This window comes from Oncorhynchus clarkii, chromosome 1 (genome assembly GCF_045791955.1).
Source record: "Oncorhynchus clarkii lewisi isolate Uvic-CL-2024 chromosome 1, UVic_Ocla_1.0, whole genome shotgun sequence".
In the NCBI taxonomy this organism is placed as follows: Eukaryota; Metazoa; Chordata; class Actinopteri; order Salmoniformes; family Salmonidae; genus Oncorhynchus; species Oncorhynchus clarkii.
The window spans coordinates 56194691-56219612 of NC_092147.1; the positions used below are offsets into that span (position 1 = coordinate 56194691).

The 24922-nt window shown below is 40.9% G+C and overlaps 1 protein-coding gene across 1 annotated transcript in view; it reads left to right on the forward strand.

Moving 5' to 3' along the window:
• Positions 1 to 1672: 1672 nt before the first annotated feature.
• Positions 1673 to 24922, forward strand: part of LOC139409067 (WD repeat domain 11) — a 140556-nt gene continuing 117306 nt past the window's right edge. Inside the window, exons 1-5 of the mRNA XM_071153746.1 lie at positions 1673 to 1891; positions 5712 to 5823; positions 9656 to 9809; positions 12463 to 12636; positions 16405 to 16606. Coding sequence (XP_071009847.1) covers positions 1806 to 1891; positions 5712 to 5823; positions 9656 to 9809; positions 12463 to 12636; positions 16405 to 16606 — 728 coding nt within the window. The 5' untranslated portion in view covers positions 1673 to 1805. The remainder of the gene's footprint in view (positions 1892 to 5711; positions 5824 to 9655; positions 9810 to 12462; positions 12637 to 16404; positions 16607 to 24922) is intronic.

The window sequence follows — 24922 nt, forward strand, 5'->3', positions numbered from 1 at the left end:
TATACAGGTATGTTATGTATTATATGCAGAGTAGTTGTTTATTTGAAGTTGAGTGCGGTATTCAACACAACCACAGGTATAATAAGAACGAACACAACGATCAGTTCCAGTACAAATGATAAAACACCAGTTCTGGTACTACGGAATCATGGGAGATTGAGTTTTACAGTCCGTCACTCACAGCCAGACATTTAAGTCATGAAATAAATAGATCAATAATTCCCGAAAAAGTATTTCCATGTGCTTACACAATTGATATTATTGATTGTTTTATTACATAATTAATAACAGCCAGCAGCTTGTTGAAAAGGCCCAATGTTCACTGGGGTTGCAACCGGCTCAAACCAAAAAGCTAACGTTAGCATACAAGATACTTTTGGCCAGAGCGAATAAATATCACTTCCTGTCTACACGATGTAACTGATTGAAATAAAATAAGAGTTTAGAATTATGCAGGGCGAAATAAAAGGGAGCACTTCTAGTCTCCATATCTACAGAGTTGACATCCAGAGAAGCGTCACTGATCATTTGTCGGCCCTTATAAAATGTCCCTTCATCTTAAATCCAGTAGTTTGTTTTCATGTCGGACATACATATTGCACCTTACAAAATTATCTGTACATTGTGTCACATCTAAAGGGGGATCCATTCAAATCAGGAGCACTTCTAGTTTCCAAATCCACAGAGTTTACACCCAGAGGAGTGTCACTGCTCATTTGGCAGTTATATATAAGTTATAAGTTATATAGCAAATGTGCCCACTCTGGTCTTGGCATGTGACTCTAGCCAAATAAAATAAAATAAAATGTTATTGGTCGCATGTATATATTTAGCAGATGCTATTGCGGGTGTAGCAAAACAGCCTGCAGATACAGTGTGGGTAGGCTACGTCCAAGTCAAACCTATTTGTATATATCTTATGTAAACTGCACTGCAATTCAGATTCATTGTAATCTGCCAAAGTGCTCCACTGTGGCACATGTATTTCTGTTAATTAAACCTGACCATCTAACATGCAAATAGCTGGATGTAAGTTGATTTGCACTCTTAAAGGGCCACAATAACAGCAATGACGACCTTGGGGGTGGTGGATTTGGAAACTACAGCTCCTCCTGTGTTAAAGGGACCCCCCCCCCCCCCCTTTTTCTGCAACACAATGACCAGAAAATGTTGTATGGTGCAATATGTATGTCCGATATGAAATATGGTTGTAAAATTAGAAGCGACACTGATGTGGATTTGGAAACTGTGGATTTGGAAAGTCAAAATGCTCCTGAGTAGAATGGACTGTCCTTTTACAGCGACACAACGTACAGATAATTTTGTAAGATGCAATATATATGTCCAGTATGAAAAAACTATTGGGTTTAAGTTGATAGTATTAGATAGTATTGGTAGTATTGTATGGTGCAATAAGTAATAGGTGTACATACACAAAAAACATTGTTGACCATTTAGGTAGGCTTGAAAGAAAAGAAGAGAAAGACAAAAAGACAACAATACATAATATCTTATAGAAATACGTAAAAATATTTTTTTATTCATAACTAGTATAAAATCTTTGGATACTTGTGCACATTTTCTATTATTTTCTCTCTCATTTTTTATTCACAAATTACACTGGACGGGACTTTTACCCGGAAGTACTTCGTTATTATTGCCGACTTCACAGTTATATTGTAACATATCCTGGAGTTGACACTTCCTGCTTCCCCCCCCCCCTGTCAACAAACCAAAATACATGTTCTATGCGAGATTTTGTCAATTTATTTGGATGTAGCTAGTTAATACAATTCATAGTAACAATGATTCCTTACTCTGTCAATATTAAACTCGCGGCGCGGACATTGACTGGAACGCTTAATTTGCAGAACAAAACTGCTGTTGACTGGTGAGTTCTGGAGCCCTGTGCATTGGCCTAGCTAGCTAAAATGTTTAGATATTTACGTTAACTTACTCAGCTGAGATGGTTTATTCTACAGAAAATGAAGATGAGCAGATATGTATTAGATTACAATACTGTATTGTTTAGTCTTTGGATAAAATGAAGAATTTGAATACTTCGCTTCACAGTTGGCAAGTGGTGTTCTGCTACAAGTTTCAGCAAGCTGGCTTAGCTAACGTGAAATAGCTTCGTCCCGCAATTAGCTTAGACATTTCATTTAGTTAGCGTTTGGATTAACCATGTTGACTTTACTTTGCCATCTGTAGACATTACGAGTAAAGTTAAAATTGTTAATATACATTTTAGCTAACATAAATGGCTAAGCTAATTAAATGTTAATATACATGACCAGTTGTGAGACGAAGCTAACGTTAGCTTCCTCGCTAATTGTCTAACGTAACGTTAGCTAGTTATTGATTTGACATTGCAGTTGTGTTTTTGTGCTAAAGCTGACAACCAATTACGATGCCACTGTTTAGTGTCATTGGTTGCGTGTAAATGTATGTGACTGATGAATGCCATAATGCTAGTAGTTAGCTGTAGTTTAAAAAAAGCAAATAAAGTGTGCTTGTAAGATTAGTTAATGTGCTAGACCCTCACATTTGGGTCTTAGTGATTTTCTTGATGGTCTTTGTCCCTAGAGGTGGAAAATGTGTGATAGTGCAGCAATAGCAGTATTCTCTGTTATCAATCGCTTTCATTCCTCAATCCCATATCAAATTGTATTTGTCACATGTTTCGTGAACAGCAGGTGTAGAGTAGGATAAGAGTGAAATGCTTATAATGGGCCCTTCCCAACAATGCATAGGAAATAATAGAAAAATAATAAAAAAAGGATAAATATACCATAAGAATTATGTTGGCTTTATACACAATGTACCACTTCCGAGTTCATATTTAGTGTTACGAGGTAATTTAGGTAGATGTATACAGGTAGGGATAAAATGTCTAGGCAACAGGATAGATGAACTGTAGCAACGGTGTATGTGATGAGTCAAAAAAGTTAGTCTGGGTACCTATTGATTAATTATTTAACATCTTATGGCTTTGGGGTAGAACCTTTTTATTTATTTATTTATTTTCAGACTTGGTACATCAGTACCGCTTGCCATGCGATTTCAAAGAGTCTATGACTTGGGTGGCTGGAGTCTTTTGCAGTTTTTAGGGCCTTCCTCTGACACTGCCTGTTATAGAGGTCCCGGATTGGGCTGTACTCACTACTAGAGGTCGACCAATTAATTAGGGCCGATTTTCAAGTTTTCCTAACAATCGGTAATCTGAATTTTTGGACACCGATTATGGCCGATTACATTGCACTCCACGAGGAGACTGCGTGGCAGGCTGAATACCTGTTATGCGAGTGCAGCAAGGAGCCAAGGTAAGGTGCTAGCTAGCATTAAACTTATCTTATAAAAAAAAACAATCAATTTTAACATAATCACTAGTTAACTACACATGGTTGATGATATGACTAGTTTATCTAGCTTGTTGCATACAATCGATGCGGTGCCTGTTAATTTATCATTGAATCACAGCCTACTTCGCCAAACGGGTGATTTAACAAGCGCATTCGCGAAAAAAGCAGTCGTTGCACCAATGTGTACCTAACCATAAACATCAACGTCTTTCTTAAAATCAATACACAAGTATATATTTTTAAACCTGCATATTTAGTTAATATTGCCTGCTAACATTAATTTATTTTAACTAGGGAAATTGTGTCACTTCTCTTGCATTCTGTGCAACAGAGTCAGGGTATATGCAGCAGTTTGGGCCGCCTGGCTCGTTGCGAACTGTGTGACGACCATTTCTTCCTAACAAAGACAGCCAACTTCGCCAAACGGGGGATGACTTAACAAAAGCACATTTGCGAAAAAAGCACTATCGTTGCACGAATGTACCTAACCATAAACATCAATGCCTTTCTTAAAATCAGTACACGGAAGTATATATTTTTTTAAACCTGCATATTTAGTTAAAGGAAATTCATTTTTAGCAGGCAATATTAACTAGGGCAATTGTGTCACTTCTCTTGCGTTCATTACACGCAGAGTCAGGGTATATGCAACAGTTTGGGCCGCCTGGCTCGTTGCGAACTAATTTGCCAGAATTATACATAATTATGACATAACATTGAAGGTTGTGCAATGTAACAGGAATATTTAGACTTATGGATGCCACCCGTTAGATAAAATACAGAACGGTTCCGTATTTCACTGAAAGAATAAACGTTTTCTTTTCGAAATGATAGTTTCCGGATTTGACCATATTAATGACCTACGGCTCGTATTTCTGTGTGTTATTAAATTATAATTAAGTCTATGATTTGATAGCATTGTCTGACTGAGCGGAGGTAGGCTGCAGCAGGCTCATAAGCATTCATTCAAACAGCACTTTCCTGCTTTTGCCAGCAGCTCTTCGCAATGCTTCAAGCATTGCACTGTTTATGACTTCAAGCCTATCAACTCCCGAGATTAGGCTGGCAATACTAAAGTACCTATTAGAACATCCAATAGTCAAAGGTATATGAAATACAAATGGTATAGAGAGAAATAGTCCTATAATAACTACAACCTAAAACTTCTTACCTGGGAATATTGAAGACTCATGTTAAAAGGAACCACCAGCTTTCATATGTTCTCATGTTCTGAGCAAGGAACTTAAACGTTAGCTTTCTTACATGACACATTGCACTTTTACTTTCTTCTCCAACACTTGTTGCATTATTTAAACCAAATTGAACATGTTTCATTATTTATTTGAGGCTAAATTGATTTTATTGATGAATTATGTTAAGTTAAAATGTGTTAATTCAGTATTGTTGTAATTGTCATTTTTACAAATACATTTTAAAAATCGGCCGATTAATCGGTACCGGCTTTTTTTGTCCTCCAATAATCGGTATCGACGTTGAAAAATCATAATCGGTCGACCTCTAGTACGTATAGTTACTGTGGGGACGATGTCATCGATGCACTTATTGATAAATTGCAATGTCCGTAGTGTGAGACGCTTAACACTAGAGGTCGACCGATTATGATTTTTCAATAACGATACCGATTATTGGAGGACCAAAAAAAGCCAATACCAATGTAATTTATTTATTTTTGTTGGGGGGGAATTCAAAAAATGATTTAATTTATTTTTATATTTTTATTAATAATGGTGGTGGCCACACCAGATACTGACTGCCCCCCCCCCCCCCCTTTGATCAGGGACACATTTTTCAATTTCTGTTATTCACATGTCTGCAGGAACTTGTTCTGTTTATGACTCAGTTGTTAAATCTTACACAAATATTTACACGGTAAATTTGCTGAAAATAAACACAGTTGACAGTAAAGAGTGTTCCTTTTTTTGCTGATTTTTATGTATGTTCATGAGCTGGATTGCATGTCTTTAAAAAATAAAAAATAATATTGGTTTGCACTTGTTATGTTTAGCTAGCTGACTCACTGCAATTCTTTTTTTGCATTCTTTTAGTAGATGCCCAATGGGCCCTTTTTTTTTTTCATTTCTTTGACGCAACCTTGTGTACTAAGCTGGTAGTGCGTATATCCTGGTATAAGATGGCGATATGAAAATCGGGATACCGCCTCACCCTAGAACATGCCTCTGCTGTAATGACCCCACTTTTCAAGCAGCTGTGTGCTGCCCTGTTGATAGGCTAAAATGTAAATGTTTTCTTTGATGGATACGGTATGCCCTGCTGCTATGCTAGATAGCTTACTTATATCGCCTATATTTTAAATCTCTTCTCTTCTAGGGGTTGGCAGGGGCTGATAGCCCAGGGATGTCACTCCAGCATCCTCATCATCGACCCAAAGACTTCCCAGACCATCCAGGTTCTGGAGAGGCACAAAGCCAATGTGGTCAAGGTAAGTTCCAGTCAGGGTTTCTCAATATCATAATGGGAAAATCCCAGGAAGTAGCCTCTGCCTTTTTTTGAATAAGTTGAGTGAATTCATAGCATGTAGCTTAGATTACATTTGCAATAGTGAATGTAACCCATCACAGGAGTAAACTATATTCATGTCTGGTTCTAATTATAAAGTCTGTTTTCTAGCTGAAGTGATATTTATCATCCAAAGTAAGAAAGTGGGTTCTCTTTGACCTTGGTCAGAGTAAGCTTTTTCTCTTTGTCAGCAAGATTGGGCCATGTTTTCACTGTTTGGGCCAAAAAGCCACATTGATAAAGTTTCAGCTCCCAAGTGGCGCAGCGGTCTAAGGCACTGCATCTCAGTGCAAGAGTCAAATCAAATGTATTTATATAGCCCTTCGTACATCAGCTAATATCTCAAAGTGCTGTACAGAAACCCAGCCTAAAACCCCAAACAGCAAGCAATGCTTGTATGCTTCCTAGTACGTTGGCTAGGAAGAAGCCTAGAGAGGAACCAAGCTATGAGGGGTGGCCAGTCCTCTTCTGGTTGTGCCGGGTGGAGATTATAACAGAACATGGCCAGCATGGTCAACTAATAGGTCTGGGACAGGTAGCACGTCCGGTGAACAGGTCAGGATTCCATAGCTGCAGGCAGAACAGTTGAAACTGGAGCAGCAGCACGGCCAGGTGTGGACTGGGGACAGCAAGGAGTCATCATGCCATGTAGTCCTGAGGCATGGTCCTACGGCTCCTGTCCACCGAGAGAGAGAATTAGAGAGCATACTTAAATTCACACAGGACACCAGATAGGAGAAGTACTCCAGATATAACAAACTGACCCGGGGGGGGGGGGGGGGGGGGGGGGAAATTTTCGCAAAGCTTGCAGAGAACTTCATCACCCTTTTGAACGAAGGGTCCCACACAGAGATACGTTTGGCGCGCTTCATTTTTCCTCAGTTGCCAAGCTAACGTTAGCAGGGCCTCTAGTGGATGTGAAAGCTTCCAAGCACATTCTTGGTGGTATAGCGCCCTCTACAGTTCAAATTAGTTTTCACACCGAAGACACACTTTCATTCCACAAATTATGCAAATAAACCTATAATAAACCGATAAACATGACCGGTCAAATTTATTTTCAGTCACTAACTGTTAACTTCTCTAGGATAGGGGGCAGCATTTGGAATTTTGGATGAAAAGTATGCCCAAATTCAACTGCTTGCTACTCATCCTCAGAAGATAAGATATGCATATTATTAGTAGATTTGGATAGAAAACACTCGGAAGTTTCTAACTGTTTGAATCATGTCTGTGAGTATAACAGAACTTATGTAGCAGATTTTTTTTTTCACCTAAAATAAAGGAGTGGAATTAAGAATATATAATATTCGAGCAGTGTCCGAGTAGAATAAGATAAAATACAGTATATACATATACTGTACTGATGAGTACTGTAAATGTTACAAGAGTTCCATTTATTCAACTGGCCAGTGATTTCAAGACTGTATATGGGAAGCAAACCCCCACCCTTGTGTCAAATTCTCTTTTATGGTTTATTTTTAATACTGTCTGTTCAAGTAAATAGATTTTATGTCGCCTACTTTGCCCCCAAAACCTCTTAATTTTTTGGATTTTTTATATATATACAGTGCCTTGCGAAAGTATTCGGCCCCCTTGAACTTTGCGACCTTTTGCCACATTTCAGGCTTCAAACATAAAGATATAAAACTGTATTTTTTTGTGAAGAATCAACAACAAGTGGGACACAATCATGAAGTGGAACGACATTTATTGGATATTTCAAACTTTTTTAACAAATCAAAAACTGAAAAATTGGGCGTGCAAAATTATTCAGCCCCCTTAAGTTAATACTTTGTAGCACCACCTTTTGCTGCGATTACAGCTGTAAGTCGCTTGGGGTATGTCTCTATCAGTTTTGCACATCGAGAGACTGACATTTTTTCCCATTCCTCCTTGCAAAACAGCTCGAGCTCAGTGAGGTTGGATGGAGAGCATTTGTGAACAGCAGTTTTCAGTTCTTTCCACAGATTCTCGATTGGATTCAGGTCTGGACTTTGACTTGGCCATTCTAACACCTGGATATGTTTATTTTTGAACCATTCCATTGTAGATCTTGCTTTATGTTTTGGATCATTGTCTTGTTGGAAGACAAATCTCCGTCCCAGTCTCAGGTCTTTTGCAGACTCCATCAGGTTTTCTTCCAGAATGGTCCTGTATTTGGCTCCACCCATCTTCCCATCAATTTTAACCATCTTCCCTGTCCCTGCTGAAAAAAAGCAGGCCCAAACCATGATGCTGCCACCACCATGTTTGACAGTGGGGATGGTGTGTTCAGCTGTGTTGCTTTTACGCCAAACATAACGTTTTGCATTGTTGCCAAAAAGTTTCATTTTGGTTTCATCTGACCAGAGCACCTTCTTCCACATGTTTGGTGTGTCTCCCAGGTGGCTTGTGGCAAACTTTAAACGACACTTTTTATGGATATCTTTAAGAAATGGCTTTCTTCTTGCCACTCTTCCATAAAGGCCAGATTTGTGCAATATATGACTGATTGTTGTCCTATGGACAGAGTCTCCCACCTCAGCTGTAGATCTCTGCAGTTCATACAGTGATCATGGGCCTCTTGGCTGCATCTCTGATCAGTCTACTCCTTGTATGAGCTGAAAGTTTAGAGGGACGGCCAGGTCTTGGTTTTTTGCAGTGGTCTGATACTCCTTCCATTTCAATATTATCGCTTGCACAGTGCTCCTTGGGATGTTTAAAGCTTGGGAAATCTTTTTGTATCCAAATCCGGCTTTAAACTTCTTCACAACAGTATCTCGGACCTGCCTGGTGTGTTCCTTGTTCTTCATGATGCTCTCTGCGCTTTTAACGGACCTCTGAGACTATCACAGTGCAGGTGCATTTATACGGAGACTTGATTACACACAGGTGGATTGTATTTATCATCATTAGTCATTTAGGTCAACATTGGATCATTCAGAGATCCTCACTGAACTTCTGGAGAGAGTTTGCTGCACTGAAAGTAAAGGGGCTGAATAATTTTGCACGCCCAATTTTTGTTTTTGATTTGTTAAAAAAGTTTGAAATATCCAATAAATGTCGTTCCACTTCATGATTGTGTCCCACTTGTTGTTGATTCTTCACAAAAAAATACAGTTTTATATCTTTATGTTTGAAGCCTGAAATGTGGCAAAAGGTCGCAAAGTTCAAGGGGGCCGAATAGTTTCGCAAGGCACTGTATATTTTTTTAGGGTTTTACAATATAATCCATCATGCCATATGGAATCAAAAGCATTCTTTTATAATCAATGAACATGCAGGTGTGTGTGGTCTGTTCTGCGTTTGGGTAGAAAGCCTTTTATGTTGTCTAAGGAAGGTCTGTATTCAGCTATTGAGAATACAGCAGAACAGTTTCCCCATGTTGCGGGTGATGCATATAGTTATTAGGCTCTAATTTGTCACTTTTTAAAAAAACATTTACATGTTTTTATTTATGGGGGTTATATAGGATATCAGGGAAGCAGCCACTTTCCAAAACCGGGTTTGAATAAGGCATCCTGCAGCTCAGGAGTACTGTGTTTTTGCATTTAATTCCTGATGCTGTCAGGGCCACATGCCTTTCCAGGTTATATTTTATTTGAAAGTTCAACGTGTGTAATTTGGTAGTCAATTGGGTTCTGGTTGTTTTTAATTGTGTTCTAGAGAGCTGAGTTTTTCTTGCACATTTGATTTTGTTTTAGAGACGATGTTCAAATAGGCTAAACCATCTCACCTGCTCCCACTCTCTCCTCCTCGCTCTCTGCCTGCAGGTGAAATGGTCCAGGGAGAACTACCACCACAGCCTGAGCTCGCCCTACTCTCTGAGGCTGGCCTCTGCCGATTCAGCAGGGAAGATTATCGTGTGGGATGTGGTGAGTGGCACGGCCCACTGTGAGATCCAGGAGCACTCCAAACCTATCCAGGGTGAGAGCCAAACCTCGGAAAAGAACCACTGCTGCATTTATTACATCAACTTTGAGAGACCAAGAAATTACAACCTGTATCAATGATTTCCTTCCAAGTACATTAAGCCAAACCTCCCTGACATAAATTTTGAATTATGAATAAATGAAAATGAGATCTATCATAAACCCTGGGATAGTTTTTTTTATTTTTCAGCAAGGTTATTATCCTCTTGAGCTGACAAATATCCCAGTCCCCGAAATCAGGTATTAGGCTATTTAAACAATGAAAAAATTTATTTATGTCATAACTTAAATAAACAGCATAACAAGGTTGTTGTACAACTACAAATAGGCCTACAATAAAAACTACTGCTGCTAAAACAACTAATTACACATATTTATATGTCACAGACCCCTTGACTTTTTCCACATTTTGCTACAGCCTTATTCTAAAATGGATAAAATTATTCTTCATCAATCTACACACAATACCCCATAATGACAAAGCAAAATGTATTAAATAAAACATGGATACCTTATTTACATAAGTATTCAGACCCTTTGCTATGAGACTCAAAATTTAGCTCTGGTGCATCTAGTTTCCATTGATCATCCTCAATGTTAATACAACTTGATTGGAGTTCACATGTGGTAAATTCAATTGATTGGACATGATTTGGAAAGGCACACCTTTCTATATAACGTCCCACAGTTGACAGTGCATGTCAGAGCAAAAACCAAGCCATGAGGTCGAAGAAATTGTCCGTAGAGTTCTGAGACAGGATTGTGTTGAGGCACAGCTCTGGGTAAGGGTATCAAAAAATGTCTGCAGTATTAAAGGTTCCCAAGAACAGTGGTGTCCATCATTCTTAAATAGAAGCAGTTTTTGAACCACTACCACTTCCTAGAACTCTCACCAAGACAGTTGTGAAGAGGGCACGACAAAACCTTTCCCCCCTTAGGAGACGGAAAAGATTTGGCATGGGTCCCCAGATCCTCAAGGTTCAACAACTGCATCATTGAGAGCATCCTGACCGTTTGCATCACCGCCTGGTGTGGCAACTGCTCGGCATCTGACCGTAAGGCGCTGCAGATGGTAGTGCTTATGGCCCAGTACATCACTGTGGCCAAGCTTCTTGCCATCCAGGACCAATATAATATGTGGTGTCAGGAAAGCCCATAAAGCTGTCAGACTCCAGTCACCCAAGTTATAGACTGTAATTTCAGCTTCAGGCACGGCAGACTATACCGTAGCGCCAAGTCTAGGACCAAAAGGTTCCTTAACAGCTTTCATCCCCAATCCGTAAGACTGCTGAAAAATTAATTGAATGGCCACTGGACTATTACATTGACCCCCCCTTAGTGTATAAAACAATCTATGCATAGTCACTTCACCCCTACCTACACGTACATATTATCTCTAACTGGTACCCCCTGTATATAGCCTTGTTATTATTACTTTTTAGTATTTTTTTACTTCAGCTTATTTGGTAAATATTTTCTTAACTCTTCTTGAACTGCACTGTTGGTTAAGGGCTTGTAAGTATTTCATGTTAAGGTCTACACTTGTTTGATTGGAACTGGCCGCCCAACCAGTTTGAGATATCGTGGGGAGAAGCGCATTGGTCATGGAGGTGACAAAGAACCTGATTGTCACTCTGACAGAGCACCTAAAGATTCTCTTGTCTGATGAAACAAAGATTGAACTCTTTGGCCTGAATGCCAGGTGTCACATCTGGAGGAAACCTGACACCATCCCTACGGTGATGCATGTAGGTGGCAGCATCATGCTGTGGGGATGTTTGTCAGTGGCAGGGACAGGCAGGCAAGTCAGGATTGAGGGAAAGATAAATGGAGCAAAGTACAAAGAGATCCTGCTCCAGAGCACTACGCCCCAGTCTGAGGGCTAAGGGTCACCTCCCAACAGGACAACGACCCTAAGCAGACAGCCAAGACAAAGCAGGAGTGGCTGCAGGACAAGTCTCAATGTCCTTTAGTGGTCCAGCCAGAGCCCGGACTTGAATACAATCAAACATCTCTGGAGAGACCTGAAAATAGCTGTGCAGACACACTCTCCATCCAACCTGATAGAGCTTGAGAGGATCTGCAGAGAAGAATGGTAGAAACTCTCCAAATACTGTGTGTGTGATGTATACATAAGGAGTCAAAAGTTTGGATCCATACTCATTTGAAGGGTTTTTCTTTATTTTTAAAATGTTCAACATTGCCGGAGATGTTTGATCGGGTTCAAGTCCGGGCTCTGGCCGGGCCACTCAAGGACAATTAATACATTTGCAAATATTTCGGAACATGTTTGCGTATGGTCATCATGGGCTATTGTGTGTAGATTGATGAGGAAATTATTTTGCTTAATCCATTTTTAGAATAAGGCTGTAACATAACAAAGTGGGAAAAGACAAGGGGTTTGATTACTTTCAGAATGCGCTGTATATATAAAACACAGGAAAACCACATTTTGACTATCTGGCAGAAGTAAATTCAATCATAAACATTTCAAATATATCTTATATGCTCTTTTTCCTTTCTCGCTCTTTTTCCGCTCGTTCTCTCGCTCTTTTTCCTCTCTCTCTCTCTTTTTTTTATCTTCCTCTCTCGGGCACTCTCACTCTTCCCCCCCCTCTCTCTCTCGCTGTTTTTCTTCTTGCTCTCAGATATGGACTGGTTGTGGACTCAGGACGCTTCACGTGATCTTCTCCTGGCCATCCATCCACCTAACTACATAGTCCTATGGAACGGAGACACAGGGACCAAGCTGTGGAAGAAGAGCTATGCAGAGAACATCCTCTCCTTCTCTTTTGACCCCTTCGATCCATCCAACCTAGCATGTAAGCAGCAATCACCCACCTACAGTGCCATGTTCTATAGATCTCTTTTATCTGGTCTTGCTTTCTCTCACTCTTTCATACTATGTCAATCTCTCTGTTCTCTCAATCCCTCCAACTCCTTATTCTAACAGGTTAAACGTTATTTGTATTCCCTGCCTGCTTGTAGAAAGCTTCTCTTTCAGTTGGAAGTCAATCTTTGTTAACTTCTTACGGCCGACAACATTCCGGCTGAAAAGGCAGTGCGCGAAATTCCAAAATATTTTTTAGAAATATGTAACTTTTATAAATTAACAAGTGCAATACACCAAATGAAAGAAACGTCTTGTTAATCTACCCATCGTGTCCGATTTCAAAAAGGTTTTACAGCGATAAAATGAATCGTTATGTTCAGTGATGTTTTGCTTCCAAAACATCCAGTGATTTTGCAGAGAGCCACAACAATTTACATAAATACTCCTAATAAACAACTGTTATTCACAGAATTAAAGATATACTTCTCCTTAATGCAACCGTTTAAAAAAAAAAACTTTACGGAAAAAGCAAACCATGCAATAATCTGAGTACGGCGCTCAGACAACAAATCAAGCAATACAGATATCCGCCATGTTGGAGTCAACAGAAGTCAGAAATAGCATTATAAATATTCACTTACCTTTGATGATCTTCATCGGAATGCACTCCCAGGAATCCCAGTTCCACAATAAATGTTTGACTTGTTCGATAATGTTCATTTTTATGTCCAAATACCTCCCTTTGTTAGTGCGTTCAGCCCAGTAATCCAAATTCATGACGCATGAGCAGACAAAGTCAAAAGGTTCCGTTACAGTCCGTAGAAACATGTCAAACGAAGTATAGAATCAATCTTTATGATGTTTTTATCATAAATCTTCAATAATGTTCCAACCGGAGAATTCCTTTGTCTTCAGAAATGCAATGGAACTCATGCTAACTCTCACGTGAACATGCGTCACGAGCTTATGGCACTCTGCCAGACCACTGACTCATTCAACTCCCATTCCCCATCCTTCACAGTAGAAGCATCAAACAAGGTTCTAAAGACTGTTGACATCTAGTGGAAACCTTAGGAAGTGCAATTTAACCCTATAGACACTGTATTTGATAGGCCAAGAGTTGAAAAACTACAAACCTCACATTTCCCACTTCCTGGTTGGATTTTTCCCAGGTTTTCGCCTGCCATATAAGTTATGTTATACTCACAGACATCATTCAAAACGTTTTAGGAACTTCGGAGTGTTTTCTATCCAAATCTACTAATACTATGCATATATTAGCAACTTGGACTGAGTAGCAGGCAGTTTACTCTGGGCACGCTTTTCATCCAAACGTGAAAATGCTGCCCCCTATCCCAAACAGGTTAATCATGTGGTAGATATTTAATAATGTAAAAAACAGAGGCATAAGGGCACAGAGGCATGTGCCATCTCAGATTTGTCCTTTTTATAAAGTATATATATTTTTGTTTTTTCTCTAATACTACCAGGCACATAGACATTTTATGAAGTTGGCTTTAGCTAGCCCAGATAGGTTCCCAATGTCATAATTAGCTACCAAGAAGCAACTTCAGCCTATCAATCAAGTAATAGTAGCTAGCTTGGCTAACTATCTTAGCTGGCATGTCTGCTGGCAAGGTTGGTAGACTTTTGAAAAGTAAGCAATAACTAAATCTACTGAATAAGACTCACATTCCTTTCAATCTTTTACCCAGATTTTTAGCAGAGATGCAGAGAAGCATATTTAGTTTCTTTCAAAAAAATAACCACCAGTTAGGAGGATAGACAGAAACAGAAGATGCTTAGATTTGCAGAAAAATATAAATTTTACTCTATAGAGGTGGCAATATGTCTGTATTAGATGTTGATTGGCCAACACATGTTAAAGTAAGTTTTTCCCCTCTTCTGTTCTCCGTCAATACTCCGTATTCTTGAACAAAATTTGCCACCTCAGCTGAGAACGCCATTCCCTAAATGGTCACTTGATGACGTTGCTATCGATTCACCAGTTGTCTTGCTAAAACATTTTATTTTATTAGCATTATCACAAAGGCACTTTTTGAAGTGACCCCTAAGAAATTCCACAAAGTTGTCAAGTGACAGTCGAGCCACAGAGAAATATTAATTATGACCACTTTAGAATATTCGAGAAAGGTGATGATTTAATCAAAACAAATATTTTCTTTGCTGTCTTTTACAGCAAACAATGATGGAAAGAGCTCCCATGTAATTAGTTATAACAGGATAATATTTCATTTTTGTTGAAGGAGAAACAGAAGAAGATGGACAGAATTACGATTACAGATCCTACAGTCTCATTTAAAGTTAGAAATGCAGCATGTCCTCATTGGGTACCGAGCTGTGACGCAACTTAAACCTAGCCACTCTCGTGTCTTAGCAACAGTTTTTACCTAGCTAGCTAACGTTACATTCCGACAACATTGACGCTCAATATATTTTGGTTTTCAGCCAAAGTTCAAAATTGATTTCAAGCCAGATAGCCTTTATTGGAATTGTATCTGTTTCATTAGTTGACTTTGTAACGTTACATGGAACCCAAACCGGCTGCGCGCGTGCGCTGTCGTGCATACATTTATTTTGTACCCCTACACCAAATGCAATCATGACACGCAGGTTAAAATATTAAAACAAACTCCGAACCAGTGACATTAATTTGGGGACAGGTCAAAAAGCATTAAACATGTATGGCTAGTTAGCTTGCACTTGCTAGCTAATTTGCTAGACAATTAATCCACACATTAAATGGCCAACCGACTCGTTTCTAGTCATCTCTCGTCCTTCCAGGCTTTTTCATCTTTGAACTTATATGGTGATTGGCATCTACACTTTCATAGTTCATTACCACGACAACCGAAAAAACATTTAATCTTTCAATCACCCACGTGGGTATAACCAATGAGGAGATGGCATGTGTGTACCTGCTTCTATAAACCAATGAGGAGATGGGAGAGGTGGGACTTGCAGCGCAATCTGCGTCAGAAATAGGAATGACTTCTATTTTAGCCCTTGGCAACGCTCGTTGGCGCGCTTGAGCAGTATGGGTGCGACAATTTTAAATAACATGGATTTCTAAATCCTGCAGAATCATGCTCAGATCACAAATAATTTGCGATAGTAAAGTTTTGAAAAATGTATTTGTTATTCAAATTAAAAGCCCAATAAATCCTTACACAATGGCGAGTATTCAACTCCCACCGCTTCTGGGACATTTATTTTAAAGGCACATATAAATAGCAACTGCACGAGGACAGACAGTGACTGACAGGCCGACACACGTCACCGTTAGAGATAGTACCTAGCTAGAAATTGCGCCAAAATTAGTTTTTCTAGGAAAAGGAAGGTAGACAATGATGAATACATCGAAAAATGTATTTGAGGTAGCAGAGAAAGCTGTGTGCTTAGTCTGCAAAGAGAGCATCGCTGTCTCGAAAGGCTACAACTTGTCCCGACACTTCCAGACGAAAAATGCAGAGAAATATAGGAATATGTCTTCTGAGCAGTGGGCAAGTGCATCAAAAGAGTTGCTTTCTCAGTTGCAAAAGCACCAAGGTCTTTTCACAAAACTGCATTCAGCAAACGTCAGAATTGCGAGAGCTAGCCACAAAAATGCTAAACATAGCAAGCCATTCGCAGTCATTACAGTCCAGTTAATAATAATAAGAAAAAAACATTTACTTTAAATAGATTTCAAACCTGTCATAATTTCTTCCCTTGCTCTCTCTTCTTTCATGCTCAGTGCTGACCAGCGAAGGCATTGTCTTCATCTCTGACTTCTCTCACTCCAAACCCCCGGGCAGTGGGGGTAAGAAGGTCTATATCGCCAGCCCCCATGCCAGCCCTGCCCACACTAAGCCTGTGCCTGCTGCCCTCCCTGCCCCTACCGGTGCCAAGAAGGCCCTGAACAAGGTCAAAGTGCTCATCACCAACGAGAAGCCAACGTAAGAAAACCCCATAGCTAAACACTGCATGATTCTTATTACACATTCCATATTAGAAAGCTTGTATTGTTTAAAACAATATATCAAAAAATTTACTTGGGTACTTGGGTATATATTTGTATTATTCAGAAATGAATGACAAAACATGACTTATATTTCAGAGCCCACGTTAAGGTTTAAAATGAGAGCATGACTCGCTTTGTAGCATCTACAGACTCATTGTTGTCGTGTCTTAAAGAAGGCCTGGGTAAGGTGAAATGCCACCAATTTTCCAATGTGAATTCATTATTTCTCAATTATCATTTTGGAAATAGACTTCAAAGGTATGCTAAACATCCTTCCTCCCCCAAATGACATTTCTATGGATTTTATTTCAGGAAGATCAAAAACCTATTTGGGCCAACCTGTATGGAATTGCCCCTATGTAATATTTGTTTGACTGTTGCAGTAAGGCATAGGCTACCGTTGCTGTAATAACCCTCCCACCCTCTAAACACAGCTGCCCACCTTCATGTCTGTAATTGGTTTATTATTTAGTCTTGTAATACTAATAATTTATCCTGGTTGAGTTCAAGAAATCACTCAACGGTACATACAGTGCCCCTGCCCAGTCATGTGTAATCCTTAGATTAGGGCCTAATGAATTTATTTCCATTGAGTTTTTCCTTCTATGAACTGTAACTCAATAAAATTGATGAACTTGTTGCGTTTTTATATTTTTGTTCAGTATAGATATAATTTGTATTCATGATGGTGTTTCCTTCACTGGTTGTCCTTGTGGCAACAGGTCACAAATCTTGCTGCTGGGATTGAACACTATGGTATTTCACCTAATATTTATGGGAGTTTATCAAAATTTGATTTGTTTTTAAATTCTTTGGGTCTGTGTAATAAGAGGGAAATATGTGTCTTTTTAATATGGTCAGGTCAGTTTCTACCAAATGTGGGCAGTGGGCACCTCAGTGGCATCTTTGTGTTTGTGAACAGAGCCCCAGGACCAGCTTGCTGAGGGGACTCTTCTCTCAGTTCATCTCTCTATAGGTGATTTGAGTTTTGGGAATTGCTGTTGAATTTTTTTAGTATTTTTTTTATGGATCTTGATAATTAGAAGGTATCATCCTTATTCTGCTTTGCATGCATTATTTAGTGTTTTGCAGAATTCTGCATGCATATTCTCAATTTAGTGTTTGTCCCATTTGGTGAATTCTTGGTTGGTTAGCGGACCCCAGACCTCACAACCGTAGAGGGCAGTGGTTTCTGTAACTGATTTAAAGTATTTTTTTCCAGATCCTAATTTGGGATGTCAAATTTGATGGTCCTTTTTGATGGCATATTGCCATGTCTCAGATCGTTCATACCTTTGTGGAAGTTAAACTGTTTTGTTTGCTCTAGGACAACAGTGTCTAGATGGAATTTGTATTTGTGGTCCTGGCATCTGGACCTTTTTTGGAACACCATTATTTTTTGTCTTACTGAGATTCACTGTCAGGGCCCAGGTCTGACAGAATCTGTGCAGAATATCCTGGTGCTGCGTTAGGCCCTCCTTGGTTGTGGACAGAAGCACTAGATCATCAGTAGACATTTCACTTCAGATTCTAGAAGGGTGCTGCTGACTGTTGTAGTGCCCTCGTCAATTCATTGATATGCAGTGCCAGTCAAAAGTTTGGACGACACAAAAAGTGTTAAACAAATCAAAGTATATTTTAGGTTCTTCAATGTAGCCACCCTTTGCCTTGATGACACTCTTGGCATTCTCTCAACCAGCTTCATGAGGTGGAATGCATTTGAATTAACAGGTGTGCTGCCTTAAGTTAATTTGTGTAATTCCTTTCCTTCTTAATGCGTTTGAGCCAATACTCTATTCTGTCGAATAAAACAACTATTATAATGTAATACAAGCATTATAACATAAACTTGCAATTTTCCACGACATAGTGCTCACCTTGTCTTCTCGGACAAGCTTTTTTCCGGATGCCCCAAACAATCGGAAAGGGGATTCATCAGAGAAAATGACTCAGCAGTCCAATCACTGTACCTTTTGCAGAATGTCAGTCTGTCCCTGATGTTTTTCCTCAAAGTGGCTTCTTTGCTGCCCTTCTTGACACCAGGCCATCCTCCAAAAGTCTTCGCCTCACTGGGCGTGCAGATGCACTCACACCTGCCTGCTGCCATTCCTGAGCAAGCTCTGTACTGGTGGTGCCCCGATCCTGCAGCTGACTCAACTTTAGGAGACGGTCCTGGCGCTTGCTGGACTTTCTTGGGCGCCCTGAAGCCTTCTTCACAATAATTGAACCGCTCTCCTTGAAGTTCTTGATGATCCAATAAATGGTTGATTTAGGTGCAATCTTACTGGCAGAAATATCCTTGCCTGTGAAGCCCTTTTTGTGCAAAGCAATGATGACGGCACATGTTTCCTTGCAGGTAACCATGGTTGACAGAGGAAGAACAATGATTCCAAGCACCACCCTCCTTTTGAAGCTTCCAGTCAGTTATTCAAACTCAATCAGCATGACAGAGTGATCTCCAGCCTTGTCCTCATCAACACTCACACGGGTTAAGGAGAGAATCACTGACATGATGTCAGCTGGTCCTTTTGTGGCAGGGCTGAAATGCAGTGGAAATGTTTTTTGAGGATTCAGTTCAGTGGCATGGCAAAGAGCGACTTTGCAATTCATCTGATCACTCTTCATAACTTTCTGGAGTATATGCAAATTGCCATCATACAAACTGAGGCAGCAGACTTTGTGAAAATTTATATTTGTGTAATTTCAGAATAGTAGCTCCTGCTTGTTACCAGCATGTGAGGCAATCTCTCAAATGTGAGAAGATCATAGCATGCATATATAGTTTGGCGGCCTCCAGAGGAAGGAAAGGTCTTATAAACCCAAAGTTGGATAATCCAAACTTAACCGTTTTAATCACCACCTTCACATGTTTCTTAAATATAATCCAAACTCATCAAGCTCGAGACCCTGGGTCTCGACCTCGCCCTGTGCAACTGGGTACTTGACTTCCTGACGGGCCACCCCCAGGTGGTGAGGGTAGGTAGCAACACCCCAGGTGGTGAAGGAGGGTAACAATGGTAGAGAGATTTTGAAGAGCATGTACTGTAGGAAATGTGTTGTTAGCGCTTCAGTAGCTTTTCCTCATATTTACTTTGTTCAAGTCCCCAGCTACAATAACTGCGACCTCAGGATATGTGGTTCCCAGTTTGCTCAAAGTCCAGTGTAGTTCCTTCAGAACCATCGTGGTATCGGCTTGAGGGGGAATATACATGGCTGTGACGACAACCAAAGATAAGGTAATTATTTTTGGTGGTAATACTATCAGCATTTGATATTAAGTCAAATCAAATCAAATTTTATTTGTCACATACACATGGTTAGCAGATGTTAATGCGAGTGTAGCGAAATGCTTGTGCTTCTAGTTCCGACAATGCAGTAATAACCAACAAGTAATCTAACTAACAATTCCAAAACTACTGTCTTGTACACAGTGTGAGGGGATAAAGAATATGTACATAAGGATATATGAATGAGTGATGGTACAGAGCAGCATAGGCAAGATACAGTAGATGGTATCGAGTACAGTATATACATATGAGATGAGTATGTAAACAAAGTGGCATAGTTAAAGTGGCTAGTGATACATGTATTACATAAGGATGCAGTCGATGATATAGAGTACAGTATATACGTATGCATATGAGATGAATAATGTGGGTAAGTAACATTATATAAGGTAGCATTGTTTAAAGTGGCTAGTGATATATTTACATCATTTCCCATTATTAAAGTGGCTGGAGTTGAGTCAGTGTCAGTGTGTTGGCAGCAGCCACTCAATGTTAGTGGTGGCTGTTTAACAGTCTGATGGCCTTGAGATAGAAGCTGTTTTTCAGTCTCTCGGTCCCAGCTTTGATGCACCTGTACTGACCTCGCCTTCTGGATGATAGCGGGGTGAACAGGCAGTGGCTCGGGTGGTTGATGTCCTTGATGATCTTTATGGCCTTCCTGTGACATCGGGTGGTGTAGGTGTCCTGGAGGGCAGGTAGTTTGCCCCCGGTGATGCGTTGTGCAGACCTCACTACCCTCTGGAGAGCCTTACGGTTGAGGGCGGAGCAGTTGCCGTACCAGGCGGTGATACAGCCCGCCAGGATGCTCTCGATTGTGCATCTGTAGAAGTTTGTGAGTGCTTTTGGTGACAAGCCGAATTTCTTCAGCCTCCTGAGGTTGAAGAGGCGCTGCTGCGCCTTCTTCACAATGCTGTCTGTGTGAGTGGACCAATTCAGTTTGTCTGTGATGTGTATGCCGAGGAACTTAAAACTTGCTACCCTCTCCACTACTGTTCCATCGATGTGGATAGGGGGGGTGTTCCCTCTGCTGTTTCCTGAAGTCCACAATCATCTCCTTAGTTTTGTTGACGTTGAGTGTGAGGTTATTTTCCTGACACCACACTCCGAGGGCCCTCACCACCTCCCTGTAGGCCGTCTCGTCGTTGTTGGTAATCAAGCCTACCACTGTTGTGTCGTCCGCAAACTTGATGATTGAGTTGGAGGCGTGCGTGGCCACGCAGTCGTGGGTGAACAGGGAGTACAGGAGAGGGCTCAGAACGCACCCTTGTGGGGCCCCAGTGTTGAGGATCAGCGGGGAGGAGATGTTGTTGCCTACCCTCACCACCTGGGGGCGGCCCGTCAGGAAGTCCAGTACCCAGTTGCACAGGGCGGGGTCGAGACCCAGGGACTCGAGCTTGATGACGAGCTTGGAGGGTACTATGGTGTTGAATGCCGAGCTGTAGTCAATGAACAGCATTCTCACATAGGTATTCCTCTTGTCCAGATGGGTTAGGGCAGTGTGCAGTGTGGTTGAGATTGCATCGTCTGTGGACCTATTTGGGCGGTAAGCAAATTGGAGTGGGTCTAGGGTGTCAGGTAGGTTGGAGGTGATACGGTCCTTGACTAGTCTCTCAAAGCACTTCATGATGACGGAAGTGAGTGCTACGGGGCGGTATTCGTTTAGCTCAGTTACCTTAGCTTTCTTGGGAACAGGAACAATGGTGGCCCTCTTGAAGCATGTGGGAACAGCAGACTGGTATAGGGATTGATTGAATATGTCCGTAAACACACCGGCCAGCTGGTCTGCGCATGCTCTGAGGGCGCGGCTGGGGATGCCGTCTGGGCCTGCAGCCTTGCGAGGGTTAACACGTTTAAATGTCTTACTCACCTCGGCTGCAGTGAAGGAGAGACCGCAAGTTTTCGTTGCAGGCCGTGTCAGTGGCACTGTATTGTCCTCAAAGCGGGCAAAAAAGTTATTTAGTCTGCCTGGGAGCAGGACATCCTGGTCCGTGACTGGGCTGGATTTCTTCCTGTAGTCCGTGATTGACTGTAGACCCTGCCACATGCCTCTTGTGTCTGAGCCGTTGAATTGAGATTCTACTTTGTCTCTGTACTGACGCTTAGCTTGTTTGATAGCCTTGCGGAGGGAATAGCTGCACTGTTTGTATTCGGTCATGTTACCAGACACCTTGCCCTGATTAAAAGCAGTGGTTCACGCTTTCAGTTTCACGCGAATGCTGCCATCAATCCACGGTTTCTGGTTAGGGAATGTTTTAATCGTTGCTATGGGAATGACATCTTCAACGCACGTTCTGATGAACTCGCACACCGAATCAGCGTATTCGTCAATGTTGTTGTCTGACGCAATACGAAACATCTCCCAGTCCACGTGATGGAAGCAGTCTTGGAGTGTGGAGTCAGCTTGGTCGGACCAGCGTTGGACAGACCTCAGCGTGGGAGCCTCTTGTTTTAGTTTCTGTCTGTAGGCAGGGATCAACAAAATGGAGTCGTGGTCAGCTTTTCCGAAAGGGGGGCGGGGCAGGGCCTTATATGCGTCGCGGAAGTTAGAGTAACAATGATCCAAGGTCTTTCCACCCCTGGTTGCGCAATCGATATGCTGATAAAATTTAGGGAGTCTTGTTTTCAGTTTAGCCTTGTTAAAATCCCCAGCTACAATGAATGCAGCCTCCGGATAAATGGTTTCCAGTTTGCAAAGAGTCAAATAAAGTTCATTCAGAGCCAACGATGTGTCTGCTTGGGGGGGGGATATATACGGCTGTGATTATAATCGAAGAGAATTCTCTTGGTAGATAATGCGGTCTACATTTGATTGTGAGGAATTCTAAATCAGGTGAACAGAAGGATTTGAGTTCCTGTATGTTTCTTTCATCACACCATGTCACGTTAGTCATAAGGCATACGCCCCCGCCCCTCTTCTTACCAGAAAGATGTTTGTTTCTGTCTGCGCGATGCGTGGAGAAACCTGTTGGCTGCACCGCCTCGGATAGCGTCTCTCCAGTAAGCCACGTTTCCGTGAAGCAAAGAACGTTACAGTCTCTGATGTCCCTCTGGAATGCTACCCTTGCTCGGATTTCATCAACCTTGTTGTCAAGAGACTGGACATTGGCAAGAAGAATGCTAAGGAATGGTGCACGGTGTGCCCGTCTCCGGAGTCTGACCAGAAGACCGCCTCGTTTCCCTCTTTTTCGGAGTCGTTTTTTTGGGTCGCTGCAAGGGATCCACTCCGTTGTCCTGTTTGTAAGGCAGAACACAGGATCCGCGTCGCGAAAAACATATTCTTGGTCGTACTGATGGTGAGTTGACGCTGATCTTATATTCAGTAGTTCTTCTCAACTGTATGTAATGATAACCTAAGATGACCTGGGGTACTAATGTAAGAAATAACACGTAAAAAAACAAAAAACTGCATAGTTTCCTAGGAACGCGAAGCGAGGCGGCCATCTCTGTCGGCGCCGGAAGTAGAAACCGATATTCTAGGTCGGGTGAACAGATGGACTTGAGTTCTTGTACGTTACCACAATCAAAACCAGTTAATCATGAAACGTACACCTCCACCTTTCTTCTTCCCGTTCTTTTTTTCTGTCTGCACAATGTACTGAGAACCCAACTGGCTGTATAGACTGGGACAGTATGTCCTGAGAGAACCATGATTCTGAAAGACTCTTTCAATTAACAGGTGTGCCTTGTTAGAAGTTAATTTGTGGAATTTCTTTGAAACTGGCTCTCATAAGGACCACCACAAGAAAGGAAGACCCATAGTTACCTCTGCTGGATAAGTTCATTAAAGTTACCAGCCTCAGAAATGGCAGCCCAAATAAATGCTTCAGAGTTCAAGAAACAGACACATCTCATCATCAACTGTTCAGAGGAGACTGTGTGTGTGTGTGATAAAAAATAAAAAAAAATCATTTTTTATTTTTTTTCACCTTTATTTAACCAAATAGGCTAGTTGAGAACAAGTTCTCATTTACAACTGCGACCTGGCCAAGATAAAGCATAGCAGTGTGAATAGACAACAACACAGTTACACATGGAGTAAACAATAAAAAAGTCTATAACACAGTAGAAAAAAGAAAAAAATAGTCTATATACATTGTGTGCAAAAGGCATGAGGAGGTAGGCGAATAATTACAATTTTGCAGATAAACACGAGTGATAAATGATCAATCAGGCCTTCATGGTTGAATTGCTTCAAAGAAACTGCTACTAAAGGACACCAATAATAAGAAGAGACTTGCTTGGGTCAAGAAACACGGGCAATGGACGTTAGACCGTTGGAAATCTGTCTTTTGGTCTTGTCTGATGAGTCTAAATTTGAGATTTTCGGTTCCAACCGCTGTGTCTTTGTGAAACTCAGAGTAGGTGAACGGATGATCTCCGCATGTGTGGTTTCAACTATGAAGCATGGAGAAGGAGGTGTGTGGGTGACACTGTCTGTGATTTTATTTAGAATTCAAAGCACACTTAACCTGCATGGCTACCAAAGCATTCTGCAGCAATACGCCATCCCGTCTGGTTTGCGCTTGGTGGGACTATCATTTTGCAGATTGAAGGAAAAGCAGCCAAGAAGTGCTCAGCATATGTGGGAACTCAAGACTGCTGGAAAAGCATTCCAGGTGAAGCTGGTTGACAGAATGCCAAGAGTGTTCAAAGCTGTCATCAAGGCAAAGGGTGGCAACTTTGAATCACAAATATAAAATCTATTTTGATTTGTTTTTTTGTTTACAACGTGATTCCATATCTGTTATTTCATAGTTTTGATGTCTTCACTTATTATACAATGTAGAAAATAGTAAAAATAAAGAAGAACCCTTGATTGAGTAAGTGTGTCAACTTTTGACTAGTATTGTATGTACTTCTACAGTGTGGGGCAATTTTTCAGTGGATGAATACAATTAGCAGGTAAATTCAGCGTGTCATTGTGAGATGATGCTAAGATGCTATAACTAAAGGAGAACATGTCC